This window comes from Parasteatoda tepidariorum, chromosome 5 (assembly GCF_043381705.1).
Source record: "Parasteatoda tepidariorum isolate YZ-2023 chromosome 5, CAS_Ptep_4.0, whole genome shotgun sequence".
Taxonomy (NCBI): Eukaryota; Metazoa; Arthropoda; class Arachnida; order Araneae; family Theridiidae; genus Parasteatoda; species Parasteatoda tepidariorum.
In genome coordinates, this window is record NC_092208.1 from 22,768,938 (window position 1) to 22,787,147 (window position 18,210).

The window sequence follows — 18,210 nt, forward strand, 5'->3', positions numbered from 1 at the left end:
TTCTAAATATGTTTCGGTATCCGTGATTAAAGAATAGAATTTGTATTATAATTCAAAGGAGAAGATAGTAGTCTTAAATATCTAATTTAACTAACACAACTCAGTAAAATCTTAAGGCTTAATATAACTATATAAAAAAATAACGAGAATTTAAACAAATTGAAACTAGCCTGATGTATATTTTAAATTTTATATATCTTTGAGTTTATATATATATAAGTATTGAACTCATATATTAGATTCAGAAGCATGTTTCTGGTATCCACGAATAAAGAATAAAATGTGTATTATAATTAAGAGGGAAAAAATTAGAATGCCTAAAATTTTAATTGAATTTAGTTTATATAACATCATTCAATAAAATTCAGAAGCTTAATATAACTATATTAGAAAATAACAAAAATTTAAACTGAATAAAAACTGTATGTACTGATATTTTCCATAGTAATTTAAATAACTAGTTTTTACTTAGAGCATTTTAGGAAAATATTCAATTATAACTGCTATATTGGAAGTTTTTGGAATTGAATCATCTTCACACTAAGAAAAAAAGTGTGGCTGAAACTATAAAAATAAGATAAGTAAAATTTATCTACTTTTTGGCTCTACGGTAATGTTTTTGGCGAAATTAATATTAAATACGGTTTTTATTATACGCGATAAAATTTGACAAATGTGGTTAAATTTAGTAATTTCATCATGAAACCTTAGAGAATGGTATAAAAATCACCCATTCGGCAAAATTTGCCTTTCAGTATTGTTTACTAAATGCGTGGTAATAAGAGCTTATTCAAATTCCAAAATATCCGGTAAACTGTCACCATATGAACAGAAGCTTTACCAAATGAATTTTTTATGCGGCCGTATATTTCATTTTCATTAACTATAAGTACTTTTTTTATTGGAAATGCCATTATCATACAGTGCTGTAATTTTATCAGAATTTTAATTTCTCCGTGAGATAAATGTGTACACGTAATTTGAAAAATAATAAAACTATTATACACATTCAAATTGAAGGAATTGTACTGCATATACAGAAAACAACACCATGCTTGGTGCTTTAATATTTTGTAAAATCAGTTGAAAAAACGAAATATTACAAAAAAATTAAAACTTGCTTAAAAGTACTGATTTAAAATAAGAATAATTTATTTTGTTTCTTTTTATTATAATAATAAATTTACAGTAAGTAAACTGCATAAATTTATCATTATTGAACTTTGAAAAAAGCATCTTTTCCTTTGACTTGTATATTTCTCAATCTAGTTCTTAAGACGAATCTGGAAACACGGTAGAAACAATCGTTATTTTAATTCCTCATTTACTTTGCTTAATAAATCAATTAGTTTCAACAAACACTTTTATTTAGTCGCTGTATCTTTTTTATTTTATTTAAAATTCCTTTTGAAGTGGCTGCAATCACGCTCAATTTTTCATTTTAAATAACAAGATTTCACGATGAAAATTTCTAGTGCCGCGAACACTCCAAGTTTTTGACGTTTTTCTCATCATTGATGGTAATTTAATTGAGTTGGCGATGATGTCTTGGCGAATCACGTAAACTCCTTTCATCTTCTAGCAACCCTGAGATCCAAAGCATCATGAGCCGCGGGAAACGAATAAATGTTAGCGTAGCTTCAGAAGCGGATAGAGATGTTTTCCGCTCTTCAGTCCCAACTCTTTCAATTCGATCTCATTCTCAATATATGATTTTACGAACGATCTCTTCTAACTGAGGTGTATCGTAAATCGACTAAACTTTTCTTCTCCAAAAAAACGAAGGAGAGAAAGAAATCTTTTTACTTTCATTAGTTTTTTTTTCTGTTAAAAAAAGTGGGAAAAAGTTTTGTAAAAGATCTTTAAATGGGACATTTAAAGATGCCGACTTTGAGAATAAACTATTTCTTTAAGTATGGATTTGTTGATGCTTAATAACAGTGAATAATTTTCTTAATTTAATCAACTAAAATAACTGGAGATAAAAACATTGAAGAACTTTCTCTTTTCCTTATGTGGGGCAGTTCAGTGGCATCAGTAATTTTTCTTCATGGATATCTGTGTGCAGTGGTCTATCAACTGTCCATTACAAAAGGTATTTCAATAATACATGTTTAATTCAATACTTGCAATGTCATTAAAATTAGATCACATAAATATATGAAGCGGAACAAAATTTTAAGCACACATTTTATTATACCGTTTACAAAAGTGAATCTTTTTTGATTTAAGTGAAGGCGTGACTATATTTTTCAGTAGAACTGTAAGCCTTTATACAAACATATTTTACTTCAATTACCTATATTTTAAAGGAATTTCCATTTTATCAATTATGAGTTCTTGATTTAAAAAAAGAAATTTTATTGTTTTTACTCGTCTTTATTAATTTCATCATATGGTTTCATTTTTTCATATCACCAAACATCATGACATTTTCAAAATTATTAGCATTTATTGTTGTCCAAGTTATAAGCATATATANTTTACAGTGGTTATATATATATATATATATATATACTTAACCCATTGACGGTTCTGCACGTAAAAAGAGTCGTATTTCAACCTGCAGTCATCTCTGCATAGAAAAACCTGTTTTCCCTGCTTTTAGATAGGAAAATAGTGTGTTGAGGGAAAACATTTTCCCAATTTTTTTCCATTTTCAAAACCACCAGTGGGTTGAAAGATTTATGTTTTTTGCACTTTATAATAAAACTTTTGAACAAGTAAATATTCCCCCCTGCCAATTAAACATTAATGTAAAATGTTACAAACATGGATACTTTGATTTTTAAATAATACACTTACAAATAAAAAAAAAAGAACGTATACCTTAGTTTAGTTAATTTCCACATTTTGCATATTGCTTAATCTTACGTCTACTCATATAAAAAAACTGTAAAATTAGTGGCATTGAAGTTATCTTTATAGCTAATAAACGCAGATTTGAAAAAAATGGCATATTAAAAAATCAGTCAACTTTTGAATAATTGCACAAATTTATAGTGTATTAATAGTATAATATATATGTCAAAAATATTCTTTTTCAAATGAGAAAAACATAATGGTTAGATAATTTTTGAAGAAAATTAAATATTGTTACATATATGCGATAAAAATAAAACTGGAGAAAAGTATTTATATTATCGGGTTGGAGGGAAAGTTCTGTCGTATTTTAAAGAAAGTATTTGAATTCATTTATAAAAATATGCGTTTAATATTAATCAATTTTATATGCTTCGTTATTTGTTACAACCTGTCGCCATCTTTCAGGTAACCTGTGAATTCCTGTTTTGTAGAAGTTCTCGTCCTTAGAATTGAAATAGTCAGCAACTGCCTTAGAGACACTTACAAAAGACTTGAATTTTTTACCCGTTAGATAATTTTGCAGAGATCTGAACAGATAACAATCTGATGGTGTAATGTCAGGTGAATACGGTGGGTGACTAAGGATTTCCCATCCTAACGCATTCAGTTTTTGAAGTGTCACTATTGCAGTATGCGCTCGAGCATTATCGTGGTGGAACACTATTCCTTTTCTGGACGCTAATGTTGGCCTTTTTTCTTTGATATCTGCTTTTAATTTATCTAGCTGATTGCAGTACAGAACCGCGTTGATGGTTTTTCCCTGTTTCTGCAACTCATAGTACACTGGACCTTTCCTGTCCCACCACAAACAAAGCAGTACTTTTCGCTGATGGATACTTGGTTTTGGAACTGTTGCTGACGATGTTCCTGGTTTGCAGTAGGATTTTTTTCTCTTAATATTCTCGTAAGGAGTCCACTTTTCATCTCCAGCAACCAGCCTGTCCAAAAACGGCTCCACATTGTCTCTAATCAGATGTGATGAACACATTCTTACACGATCAGATAAATTCTTTTCCGTTATTTCATGTGGAACCCAAACACTTTGCTTTAACACAAACCCAAGAGATTTAATGTGATCTCCAACAGTTGTATGATGAATGCCAAACTCTTCTGCAATTTGTCGACTTGTTAAATGTGGATTATTTTCCAACATGGATTGCAAAACATCACTATTGATTGACGACAGAACTTTCCCTCCAACCCAATAAATATATTAGTTTCTGATTTCTACAATTCTGATTGAGTTCTATCATCAAATCTAGGCGAAGTTGTATTCGATTAATCCACGTAGTGATGTACTGCTGCTTCACTACTCACATTAAAGAAATTATTCCCCCTTAATTGTTAGGGATCCTAATTATTTCATAATAGAAAAAATTATTTATGAAATTTTATTAGCCGGACGTTTCTAAGAACCAAACAGTTAATTTTACATTGAAAAATGTTTGTGATATTTTTATTAAGTAATTCTTTCATATTTTAGGAAAATAAAATTGCATATTTCAATGTTGTATAAAGTTTCCACAAATCTTATCAGTTTGAGACAATTTATATCTGTTTCGCATCAATTTGAATTCATCACTCAAAATATATAATGGAAACGGAAATTACCTCAATTCAATTAGACGTCAATAATTTTGCATATCTTTATTGTTAAATTATTTTCAATTGTAAAAATTTGACAAATAATTTCACATAAATATTTCAGATCCTGTTCGCATAAATATAGCAGATGCATAAAGCTGTGTCTCAAATTTATTCGATATTTTACTTAAAAGTTACAAAATATAACAAAATCACAATTTATGTTTGGGGAGTAATTTAAGGAAACGGTAATAATTAATACTGCGTATGAAAAATGTTTGTAATTACTTAAAATTAATGATGTTACTGTGTGATATCAATCATAAACTTTGACGAATGAAGTAATACACACATAACATACCTTGAAAAAGCAAAGAATTTTAAAATCATCTGCTTTTCCACTCATTTCTTGATATTCATTTTATTTTACATGTATCATTATATGTAAAATAATATAAATAAATAAATAAATAAATAAATAAATAAAAAATATCANTATATATATATATAATGAGAAAGAGAATGGTTTTACGGTTTTTACAGAAAAAGTGTGGTAAAATCCACCAGAATACGGGGAAATTTTCAGTGTTTCTGGTTCTAAGGAAACACTAAAAAGCTCAATAATTTTTACAAAAGCATTTTTTTAATGATTTCGGTAAACTAAACGAATTTTTTTATAATATGCGGTAAAATTTGGCAAAAATGATAAAATTTTATAATTTTTATTTCATGCTACCTTCGACCATGGCATAAAAACTATTTATTCGGTTTAATTTATTTTTCAGTTTCGTATTTTTTACTAAAAGTGCCGTAATGAATATTATTTTTGAAACCAGAATTTCCGGTAAACCATTATGTTTCGAAATAAACGGTTTAAAAATTGCATAATTTGGTTTTCTTGACCATAATTATGGCTATTTTTTAAACCAAAAGTGATATTACTCTTCAAAGCGGTATACTTATCAGAATTTCTTTCTTCGTCTATCCTTATAGCTCATAAGTTTTGCCATATAAAATGCAAAAAACTATAAAAAAAAATATTTACAATAAGTATAAGAGTTTCATACGTAAGGAAATCTTTGATACTTCGTAATTTAGAAGGGAGAAATGTTAAGTAACAAATCACATTCATTAGTTCTGCGTATTTTCTTGATTTTTTAAAGCACTTCTCAATCGTATTTGTGATTATTTATGTTTCGAATGATGTTTTTAATCAAATATTCTTTTTTTCACTTTTCTATAAGTTTATACTCGAAAGGTGAATATGAAAGTAGGAAGTAATAACGCTAATTTAAGTGCAAACTGTTTGAAATTCCGGTTCAAATTACTGTGAAAAGTATTCGAAGCTTCTGTGCAATATCCGTAATTTCTATTTTATTGCGATATCCATTTTTATTTAAAATTTTATGTCATAATTTTTGCCGTAATACTTATAAAGAAACATCGATTCAGACATTCTACAGTAAATATTACTATAAGAATTTAGATTTATTAAATTTTTGTCTGTAAAATTTTATGGAAAAAATAGATTTAACGGTAAAAAGTACCGCATCTTGCATATTGTACTTTATGCCGTAATTTTATACGGATTTAATTTCTGTTAAGTGCGGTAGAACGATAATTTAGGCAAACGTTTGTTTTCTTTGTATTAGTAAAGGAAAAAATTGAAATCGAAACAAGAATGAAGTTTAATTTTATTTTTTTAATGAAGCCAGTAATAAAAGTTTACCTTATGCAAAATACATATTTGATTTGAAATGTATATTAACCCCTTCATAAATGGTAGAATGGAAAAAAAAGAGCTTCCTCTGGCCTGCATACTCCGAGTCTAAACGTTTTAAAGGTGACTATGAGGACTAATACGTGATTTAATCTGAGAGTACTGCATTGGTATGATTCTGCGCTGTTTTCAAGTCAGTAAAATCATTTTATATAATCATGTGATCACAATTATTTGCTCACTGTTCGAAAGGGTTAAGAATTTAGTAAATAAAAAACTACAATCATTAATGAGGGTAAGATTGGTAAAAAACTTTATCTCAGTAATATTAATATTACTACTGAAAATTTTATTAATTTAGAAACAAAACGTTAGCATGTATAAAAAGCATATTATAAATTAATGGCTACCATTCAAACTACTATGACTACTTCGTTTGAATTATAATCTAACTACTAAAACAATTTCATGACTACTAAAAACTACTATTTGTACAACAATTCTAATATCTTTATTTTTTTAACCTTACTTAAAATAATTTTTCTTTTCAACTGCTCTTAAAAATATATTTTGTTAACTGCTTTATATATAACTGCTTTAATGTTTAAATAACATTAAAGTGAGACTTTAATGTTATTTAAAATATGCTACCAAAATTTTTTTCAGAAACATTTTAAAAAGAAAATAGACGATTCATTTCTTTCATAATAATTATCATTTTAATTTTTAAAAAAAAATTTTTTGAAACATATTTCCTGAATAATAATGCTTCATAAATTAGTTTACTCCAATTACAAAATTCATTCGAATTTAGTGGCAAGTGTTTAATACCTTTTTTTGTTATAGCTGCGAGTTTTCCATTAATTTTCAATTGTACTGTACTTTAATTTGGTACAGCTGCACGAAATTAAAAAATATAAGATAAATATTTACTAATAAAATCAATGGAAACTTTGGATTTGACAAACCAAACAAAAAAGTTTCCGTTACTTTAGTTCTTTTTATATTTAATTTTCTCATTTAAAAACATAAAAAATAAAAACAGCTCTGATTCGCAATAATTAATTTCAAAGAGAAAAAAAAACTTATAGCATTAAAATATAAGATATTTTGCATTATTTTCTCGAAAAATAATATCAAATTACATGTCTAAAAACTTCGAAGGAATAAGCAGTACGTTCATCTTTAAAGAATAAAACATTCTAAGCTTAATGTTTATTCTAAGTACATTCCGTGTACATTCTAAAATCAGTTCATATGGATGTTCTTAGTTTTGTTCGGCACAATGTTTTAGTTTCCGCTAATTAAACTTGCTAACGTTTTATGATATTCTAAGTTAGGTGAACATTATTACGCTTCAGAATCTTACTTTAAAAATAAATTATAAAATAATTGAATGTTACAAAATAATTAAACATCATTATAAGCATTCAACTATCTTACATTTAATATTACTAAACCGACAAACAAGACAAAATCTCTCATATATAATTCAAGAAAATTCAACTCAAGTTAGATTAAAAATACGAGATTTCAGTAAAAGCGGGCTCTGACCTATTTCTAAGACATTGTTTCCTTACAAAGAAGATCTAATTTGATTGACCGAATACTATGTTACATTTAATATTTGTTACATATAATATCTCTGAGTAACGAATATTGCTCAGAAAATGATCTTTTTCATTTGCTTTCTTTTCTTTTTTTCTATTCACAACTTATTTGTCAAGGGTAAACCATCAATTGTTATGAGAGAACACAGTAATATATTTTGAGAAATGAATTCAGTATAATAATATTAACATTAGTTCTCATGCATGATAATAATACTCTACCTAGTTATTGTCAGAAATATGTGCCGTTTAGGGGAAGTGCATTAGGCATTAAATAGGCTCTCTCTTAGGCTTTCCTAATGGTCACTTAGGGAGGCTGACACTACTTCAACAACATTCTGGAAGGCATTACGGCGTATTATACGCCGAGAACACGATGCAAATCAGTTTGTAATCATGTTTTCTCCTTCACACGTTAAACGTTGGTATAATGATAAAGGATGATCTAATATAGATTCTTGTTTAGAAAACGAGACAGAATCCAATAATTTATGCTTAAATTGCTTCTCTCTTTCTAAAGGAAGCACTTCTGAAGTCTTAAAACTCTTTGTTATGAGTTTCTAAAAGTATTTGCTAATGGAATTTTCCAATATTGGATGAAGTTAATTTATAAAGAGCAATCAATAAACTATTTAGATCGTATTTTTAAAACTTTGTATCAGTTACAAAATAATGTATAAAGTGTTAATAAGGAAGTATGTTAATAAAGAAGTTAATGAGAAATTAAGTAAAGACGCAATGAGCTGCTCGAAATTGGAGTTAATATTGAAACGAATAACCTAAAAACGAAAAAAAAATGAGCGAAATCTGAGTAAAATACTAAGGATAACTCTCTCAGAAGGATGAGTCAGTGTTTTTCTTATATTATATTATTCTTATATGCATCATGTTAATTGCATTGTTTGTCTAGTAAATACATTCATTAGAAATTACCAATAAAAATAAATATAAATGTCATTATTAAGAGGACGAAATTTTGACTTAAGAACCCTATCAATATTAAACAATGAAATTACTGACCAGAATGAATTGTAATTTCTTACATAACTTTAATATTAATCTGATTAGTTAAAAAAGACAAATCTGCATATTTTGGCGTAGGTGTATATCAGGTATTCATTATAAACATTTTCGAAGGATATCAGTACTTAAATAAATGCATGTAATTTCACAGTTTATTTCAAGATTAAATTTTTATTTCGTATACTCATGAATCTATTTTTTTTTTACAAAACTTCTTAATTGTTCACCTTTATGGTCGACTGCTGAAGAGATTTAAGTTTGTTTTAAATTCTAGTTACCAATTCAGTATAATTCTAGTACATAACGAAATGCATAAAAAATTTCGTAAAAAGTTTTTGTCTTCGATTATGCTTAGGATTGGTTTGAATGGAACTGAATATATTTTTTGTACAGTATTTATGTGATCAACGTAAACAAATAAGCAAGTGATCAATTTCAAATGTGTTTACAAATATTTTGCTCTCTTTTAGCTTTTAATAATAAATGTCATCTTAGGCAGATGATGTTCTTACAAGTATCGAGTATCGTTATTGAAACGTATCGAGAAAAAAAAATCGGAAAATTTTGAATGAGAACGAATTAGTGCTGTGCAGTTTATATTCTTAATTGTAATGGTTGGGTATTAATTATTCCTTTTACTCGTAGAACGTGAATTTTATCTGAATTGAAATACAATTTAATGTATGCTTTTTATAATGAAAATTTATACTAATTATTTTTTAAGAGATTTCATTAATGACACTACTTCTAATTAAATTAATTAACCGAAAGTATATAAATTAAATGAAATGTTAAATTTTATAAAGATAATGCGCAAAAATTTTTTTAAATAGGTTTTAAGAGAAATATTTTAAGTGTTCTTTTAAAATCTATTCATGCAATAACTTTAAGATGCATTTCTCTTACTCAATAACTAGTTCACGATTAAGATTCTTCCATTACTACATGATCATTTTCCCTTATAAATTTAAAACTATAATTTAAAAAATGCTTTGTTGTTATTACAAGAGCATTGCAAATAAATTAACTAAAATAAATATTTCATACTAGTTACTTTTAATATTTTTTTCATTTGTCTGTCATACTTCGCTTTATGGATGCTACTAATTAATATAGAATTAAAAATGTTTCGAATAGATTTGATTAAAAATATTTTAGCGAAAATTGTGCAATTAAATTTTTGCTCGGTTCATGCAGAACATCGACAAATTAGTGTAAGCATTGCTTAGACATTTTTACCTATGCAATACTTTTTACTTAGTGTGACAACAATAGAATATGTTATCTTAAATGATAAGTTTTATTTGCACTTTTTACCATAATCAAAGCTTACAGTATTTCTGTGATTAAACTTATTCAGGTGATTAAACTATTATTATTATAAACTTATTATTATTATTATAAAATTTGTATAACTTTTACTTATTTTAGAAGCTTTATTTTTTCCTTTAATATGATGAATTTCAGGTTAATCTTTTTTTTTCAATTTTAATAAGTATCGTACCTTTTTAAATCAATATAAATTCTGTACAAACTCTAGTTGCATATTTATAGGAGAATCTTGGACCAAAACCAATATTTATATCGAGCAATTCCACTTCAGAAAGATAAAAAAAAATTCAATATTGCGTATTTTTTTATGAATATGAATAAAATTAAATAAATAATTTTAAACAACTGAAACGGTAAGATATTACCTGATCATAAACTTCATTCACTTTAAAATTATATAAATAGAAAATANATAATATTTATATTAAATATATAATTATATATTATATAATATATAATTATATAAATAGAAAAAAACTGATTTGAAACATAAAACGAAACGTTGACAACTAAAAATAAAATGGAGTGCAAGGTGAGTAACAAAATGGAAAAACCACAGTAGCCGAGAGAGAAAAAAAATGATGAAAAACAGACTAGAAAAAAATCAGAGTGACCGAAAGCTGCATATGAGGGTAAAATGCATTTCTTTTCCCGATGGAGAGGTGGTGTTGCATCAGTTCAAGCATTAGTTTCTCGCCACATTTTCAACATTTCGTTTTATATTTCAAATCACATTTGTTTCTTCTCATTAACGTCTGACAAGTCTTGAAAATATGAGCCTGTTTTTGAGCGCTTGAAACATGTCGACTGCTATTTCCTATTTATATATTTTTGAAGTTAATAAAGTTTATAAACAGGTAATATGAATAGAGTTGCTTTTATTGATTGATATTATTGATTTATATGACAAGACGAGGCATTGATATCGTCACTACTATTACGGTTATAAGAAAAAATATCTTGTAATTGTTGAAATACGTGCATATTTTAAGCTTATAGAAATTCTAGCCTTTAAAATAATAATTGTAATCTTTAAAAATAATCCAAGCATATAAAATGACAAATGCTACTGTATTGAGAGGAATTATTTTTTTTAATTAAAACAAATATAATAACGTTTTCATCATTATCAACTATACAATGTTAAAAAAAATAAGATTTATTTTCAATAAGGTAAATTTAGAACGCCATCTCTTTAACTTCCCTGTTTAAAATGCAAAAAATAAAATAAATTTCATACAAAATAAAACTTTATTTTCATAAAATACACATTTAGAAATTTTTTAAAAAATCATGTGAAAAAAAAATTCTGACGAAGATTTATTTATTTTTTAAGAAAATACAAACAAACCAGCAACTCAGCACAAACTTTGAATTTAAAAAATATTTTTATTCTAAGCGACAATGATTAATATCTTCAATTTTACATTAATGAAAGCAAATTCAAGAACTGAACAATAAATTAATTTCTCCTTATACACGATTTTTCGTAACTGTATTTTTTTTCACCAATTCAATGACATTGTCACTAATTAAAAATAAAGCATAAATCAAATGAGCGTCATATGAAATAAATGTCGAGGAGGGAATGTCTCAGGGCAAAATCTTCTCCTTTTGCATCATTTTTTTCTGCAAAATATGCATTAATTAAGTTCATTTTTGTGATGTTTTTTATTACATAAAAACATCATTTTTTATTCACTTATGTTAAGCTTTCTTTGCACCGATAAGTTAATTAAAGTAATGGACGTATAATTATCAAACTCGTTGTTAAGCTTCTAATCTTCTCTTCTTAAAGGAGAATAAAAATTGAAAGGGGAATAAAAAAAATCTTATAAATTGCTTACATACTCTTTTACCAAGATTTTTTGATTGCTGTTAAACAGGTTAAGTATTGAAATTATGTCAAATCCTTTTAATGAAATCAGTATAACAATGCTGAATTTGCGTTTTATATAATCCTTATAATTGGATACCTCTATTTGACAATATTTTGAAGATGGTAATATTACTAATTGCATGTTTACTAGTTAACACATTTTGTTTTACATCACGTTTTTTGTTTTTTAAGTTATAATAAATTTATTTTTAATGGATTCTTGTCAAAATTTAGGGTCTTTAGAAAACGGAAAAGAAAGTAGCTAAGTAAATAAAGTAATTCAAGAGCTTAATGGAAAAGCATTGCCTATTATAGCTTATTATTTTTATTTTTATAATAATTAGAAGAAATAAATTGTTATGGAACAATTTACATAATTTATTTTCTTCATAAACCTTTTTAATAAATCAATTACTTTTATAATTTGGAGTCAAGAGTAAAAATCTAAATGTAATGAAAAAATTTTTTGGTATTTTTTTTGAAACTTTATTTTTAAAATATTTATTTCATCATTTTCAACAGCATTTGTTATATTTATGCGTTTACCACATTTGAAATGGTGCTGCGTAGCTTAGATGGCTCTCTATGCAAAAACGACTTAAAAAATCTCTTTTTTTTGCCATGCTTAGTGGTCTTGGAACTGAAATTATGAAGAACCTTCATTCGTAAAATTCTGATCAGATTGATGTTTATCATTAGGTGGGTTTTGAAGAGCCATAATTTCAACGAATCCTTGGCCGAAAAATGGTTTTATTGCATCAAGTTTTTGTTTCTAAAATTTTTCATTTATGGTCACGTTTGCATCATCATTTGTTTAAAACATTTTTTTAAAAAATCAGTTATTGCTAACCCTCTTATAACCTCTCACCATATATGGCAACGTTACTTTTAAAAAGTAACGAGTAAAAGTACAAGTATTTTTAAAAAAAGTAAAGAGTAAAAAGTAAGAAGTTCATATTTTAAAAAGTAACGAGTAAAAAGTGCAAGTAAAAGTATACAAGTACTAAGCAAAAAAAGTAACGATTTAAAAGTACATTTCTAGGAAATCGAAAATTCAAAGTAACCTAAAATTTTATTGAATAATATTCTTATGCTCTTTAAAGTNCCTCTCACCCCCTTTCCTCTTTACACTCGTGACATGTATCAGATAAGCTCCTGAAGGTAGCTGACCGCAAGAAAATCTGCTACAAAAAGAAGATCTGTGGTAAAAGGCGTCATAGAAAGACCAAGGCAAACCAGAATATGTTACAGTGAAGCTTGTTGAACACATACTGTTTTTGCAAGCATCTTTCTGTCTCCTTCAAAAGTAAGGCACTCAAGATGGCTACTTGCTAATTTGACCAAAGCAGTCTTCTAACATCTAGTGGTAATTCTCTCTCAATCAGGGTTATTCTTAAGTCATAAAATTATTCGATCGGCATTCTGTTGCACTCGTTTCAGTTTCTGAAGGTTGGCTTCAGACACGCGCAGATGTAAACTGGGTAGCCATATTCCAAAATATGTCTTACTAGCGAAATATATGTAATTCTAAGTGTGGCAAGTGTAGTTCTAGTCTCTGTCAGCTGCATACTTAAAAATGTTGAGGAATTTTCGAGCTTTCGAAACTAAGTGTTCTATTGCTAAGTGTAAGTGTTTATTGCTGTTGAATTCACTAGGAATTTTGCAGGATTTGATGCGAATTTTTGAACTCCTGCAAACACAGAGAGGGCTACCAAAAGTAATGTTAGGGAGTGTTTCAGGGTTAATCACATCAGTGCCAAAATTTTAAAGTAAAATATCATCAGCAAAGATAGCTATATCAACAGATTTCAGTATGTTTTCCTTCACTTCAGGCATAAAACAAAGGGAACAGAATAGGGCTTAAGACAGAACCCTGAGAAGCTCCTCGTTCCAGTCTGAAACTGTCTGAAAAAGTCTTATTGCATTTCACTCATATGGATGCCCGGAATGTCGAGTTGGTTTAAAATTTTCCGCGTTCTCTTATCTTTTGATAGAAGTATAGAACCTGATGTGTAGTACTGTGCGCTTTTCTAAATCCATATAGTTCGGGTAGTAACAGATGATTGGAGCCGATTATTAGATGACAGAGAAAATAATGAAGTCTAGCAAGGATCATTTTTCCCATTAGTTTACAGGTCATAGTGGTTAGTGCTATAGGCTTATAACTTTCCAGACTACTTGCAAATTTGTCTGGTTTTCTGATGGGAATAACAGTTGCTCACTTCCAGTCAACAGGAAGCTTCCCAAAGAAACAAGAATAGTTGATGATGTCTAATAATCTCTGCTTTTCTATTAAGACAAGATTTACGTCTGACCATGTGTATTCCGTCGGAACCAGGTGACTTGGTGAGATCCGAAACGGGCAAAAGTTGAAAGTAATTCATGTGTGTAGAACTACGCAGTTAGTTGGGGGTTTTCAAGGTTTGTACTGCAAAGGCCATTTATTATGTTCTTTGTCTTTGCTTAAAATGATTATTCTCAGTTCAGAATTTCAATCTTCTAGTCTTTTGTTAAAGTAAACCTAGCAGATTGGCAGCGGATTTATCATCTGGGGAAATTTCATCAATCGAGGTCCTTACGGACTTGCAAGTCTCGGTTTGTGGCTGTTCCCAATTGATGATTTTGATAATTTTCCGAATTTTAAAATCTGGTGATCTAGCGTCTAGCTTATTGTAAATCTCTTTCCATTTAGATTATCTTAAGTATGCATAAGCAATTTTTATTTGAGCATTTATTTTATTTAGCTTAGTTCTAGTACAATGATTAACAGTGTCGACAAATTCTTGTAAAAGGAGTTTTCTCTTCTCATCGTTAAAAAATGGTTCCGAAAGGGGATCTGTAAGAATTATAATTAAATCTTCAGAATTGTAATTTGATTTAAACTATTAAAGGAAAATGAGGTAAAAAAATTATTAAATTAAAAAAAAGAAAGTGATTATGAGGTGGTAAAAATGTCTTTTTTTTGTTTTTGTTTCAGCCAATAAGTTTATGAACGTATTTGTGAAAATACGTTATTGTGTGTTTGTATCATTGTATATATCATTTGATAATACCTTTTTTATTAGATCAGAATCCATTTATCTATGCAATCTATGCTATGGAATGCTACAGAATGCTTCGTGTGAATTACAAAACAGCTTTTGCGATTTAGTTCGTAAAATATTTAACAGATTTTGTTGAAAAATATCTACATAGGATTTTGAAACTTCTCTTAAGAGCTAACAAATAAAAATAAATATTTAAGTCTAAAGAATTCATACCAAAGAATTCATAAAAAGGGTATTGTTATAAGGCATGCATTAGTGCTCAAGTTTTTAACTTAAATTATTATCCCTGCTATTTAATTAGAACTTTGGAATTATTTCTGAAAATAGAACGTCAAAATTTGCTTGGGTATAAAATAAAACTGGATTAGTTTTTTTTAAATTAACTTTGGTAAAGATATAGATAAAGAAAATTTTATTTAATAAAAAAAATTAAAACGTTTCGTAAGAAAATTAAATTATCTCAGGAAAGAGAACGTCGAAATTTGCTTGGGTATAAAATAAAACTGGATTAGTGTTTTTTTTAAATTAACTTTGGTAAAGATAAAGAAAAATTTTACTTTAGGGAAAAATATTTATTCTTTCGCAGATAAAATTTTTATATTGAATTAAAATTATTTTTCTTTAAAATTACTTATAAGCATATAACTCTGCATTCCATAATTCTGTTATGAAACAACTAACTGAAATTTATTTTGCTATATTCACTTCGATCCAAAATATAAGCGTTTCTATAGAAAATGTATGCAATTACGTCAAAGTTTTACCACTGAAACATCATTTTAAATGAAACTGTAACTATAAGATGCATGCAGTTCTGAAAAAATCTAACTAAATTAACATTACTATATTAAAAATGCAATAGTTAAAGGTGTTTTTATGAATATGTCTTACAGATGTGAGAAGTGATGTCGTAAACGAAAGCATGTGTAAGTCCCATTTTAGAAAAATACTTCCGTAATTAAATGATGATATTTATTCTCAAAACAGGATCTCCTTATTAACTAAAGAACGCAAACTAATAAAGCTCTCGAATATACTATAAATCTAACAAAAAGCTCATTTGTTATTACCTGTCACTATCTAATATTCTGTCAAATAAATTATTCAAATGCTAATAAGTAATAGTCAAACTAAATGATACATCATATTTATTTCGCGCACGTAACTTTATAAATACACACGTGACGGTTTCGTTAAATGAAGATAAAAAGATACATGCAATTCAATCTTGATAAAATGTCTCATTTATTCACAAACTTGAAGCCAATTTACAAGTCTGAATTATGTATGATTTCTTTTCAAATTTGTTCTAAATCTCATTATTACATTTTGAATGTGGCATCCTTTTTTAAAATGAAAAGGAATTCTTTGAAATGAAAGCGAAACATAAAAAATTCATATCTCTTTCGCTGAGAGATTTTACTCTTAAATGGATTTTATCTCAAAAAATTTTCCATCATTTTCCTTCACTGATTTCTAATCAGAGACTTGTCAGAATTTAAAGTGTTTTTTTGGAGTATTCAGAGCAATTTATATCTGTTATTTGGATCAGTATGCGATTAAGAGCACTAAGGGGAACTTTTTAAACGGGAAGAAGAAATAAATAAAATTTATTTATATTGAATATATAGCTTCCAGATATTTTACAATAAATCTCAAAAATGGAATTTATTTATTCTCATATATAATATTTATAAATAAAAACAAGACACTAAAATATTGTTCTTATTATTGTATAAGCCAAACTTAAACATTTTGTACCTAAAAAACGTAAACGAAGTCCAATTTGAATTTTGACGTAATATTTTTATTGATTACATTGCAACGGACTTTGTGTTATTTTATTAGGGTTAAATATAATATATGTTTCTTTATTTTCTTTGATATAGAGTTTGAACTTAAGCATATGTAGAATGTAATGAAAAAATATTTTTAATAATTCAGAAAATATGCCTGTTATATTAAATGGTTGCTTTTAATCATTCTTATGGCTGTTTATAATGGTTTACGATGTTATTACGATGTATTACCATGTTATGCTATTTCTGATGGCTTTTTTTTTTAAAGAAAAACAGTATTTTTATAAATAGACATCTTTCAATGTCATCCTTCTTCTAATAATTTTTTTTAGTATTTGGTAGATCTACGTATTTGGTATATCTCAATTTCTCTCTGTTGCTCTTGATTGACCTTGTTAATTGATCTTACTTCCTGTTTGAAAGACATAATATTTACTTTTTATTTTTTCTATCTTTGCTATTTATTTTTTCAGAAAATTAATTCAAATTAAATTTCTAACTATTCAGTTTATTGCTATAAAGTAAAATTTTGTTTAACGATCCTTAATCAATGTAATGTTACAAAACATTAAAATTTTTGTTTAAATATTATATCTTGCGAATTTTGTTATTTCTGCAAGCATCTTTCAATAGGATTCTTTTCCTAAACCACTTTTTTTAGTATTTGGTAAGGCAACTCGTTGTTTGCATCTCATTTTTTTTCTCAGTTGTCCTTGATTTGACAAATTAATTTATTCCACTTAATTTAGCCTGACAATATTGTTTTGCTTTACTTGCTATTTGTTTTCCTTGCAAATTAATTCAAAGTTTATTCCTCTTTAATTATATAGTTTAATTTTCTAGAATCGATATTTTAGCGATCATTAATTATTAAATTATTGAAGCTTTTGAAATTTTGTCGTAATATTTTATCGTTTAAACTTGATTATTTCTGTTATAAAATAATGTTATAAATATTATGTTTACAATATTAGGTTACAGATATTTTTGCGCGAGCTCGTTGATGTCTTAAAAAAATATTTATGACTTCTGAAAGGACAATTTTGCATCAAATATCACTAAAAAGAGTAATTAGAGAAATTAAGCTTAATTTAACTATTCGTGTAACTATTATTCTAGTGCACTTAAAGGTGGTAGAATTAACGACAAAATCCTGCTCTGAATTCAGTTGGTATATTCATGTTATACTACACTTTATTTGAATAAAATTAAAATCATGATAACTTCTTGATTAAATTCTTTAGATTTAACTTTAATAAGAAAAACTGTGAAAAAACTATCAGCGTTAAACACATTATAGGAACATACTATCATATATTTCACGAATAAGAAAACAACGGTTTCTTTTACA

General features: G+C 27.2%; 1 protein-coding gene across 1 annotated transcript in view; it reads left to right on the forward strand.

Annotated features, from left to right (window-relative positions):
- The first annotated feature begins 1,620 nt into the window (after positions 1–1,620).
- The window catches only part of LOC107442811 (lachesin), a 236,387-nt gene continuing 219,797 nt past the window's right edge, over positions 1,621–18,210 (forward strand). Inside the window, exon 1 of the mRNA XM_016056467.3 lies at positions 1,621–2,095. Within this exon, the coding sequence (XP_015911953.2) occupies positions 2,014–2,095 (82 nt within the window). The 5' untranslated portion in view covers positions 1,621–2,013. The remainder of the gene's footprint in view (positions 2,096–18,210) is intronic.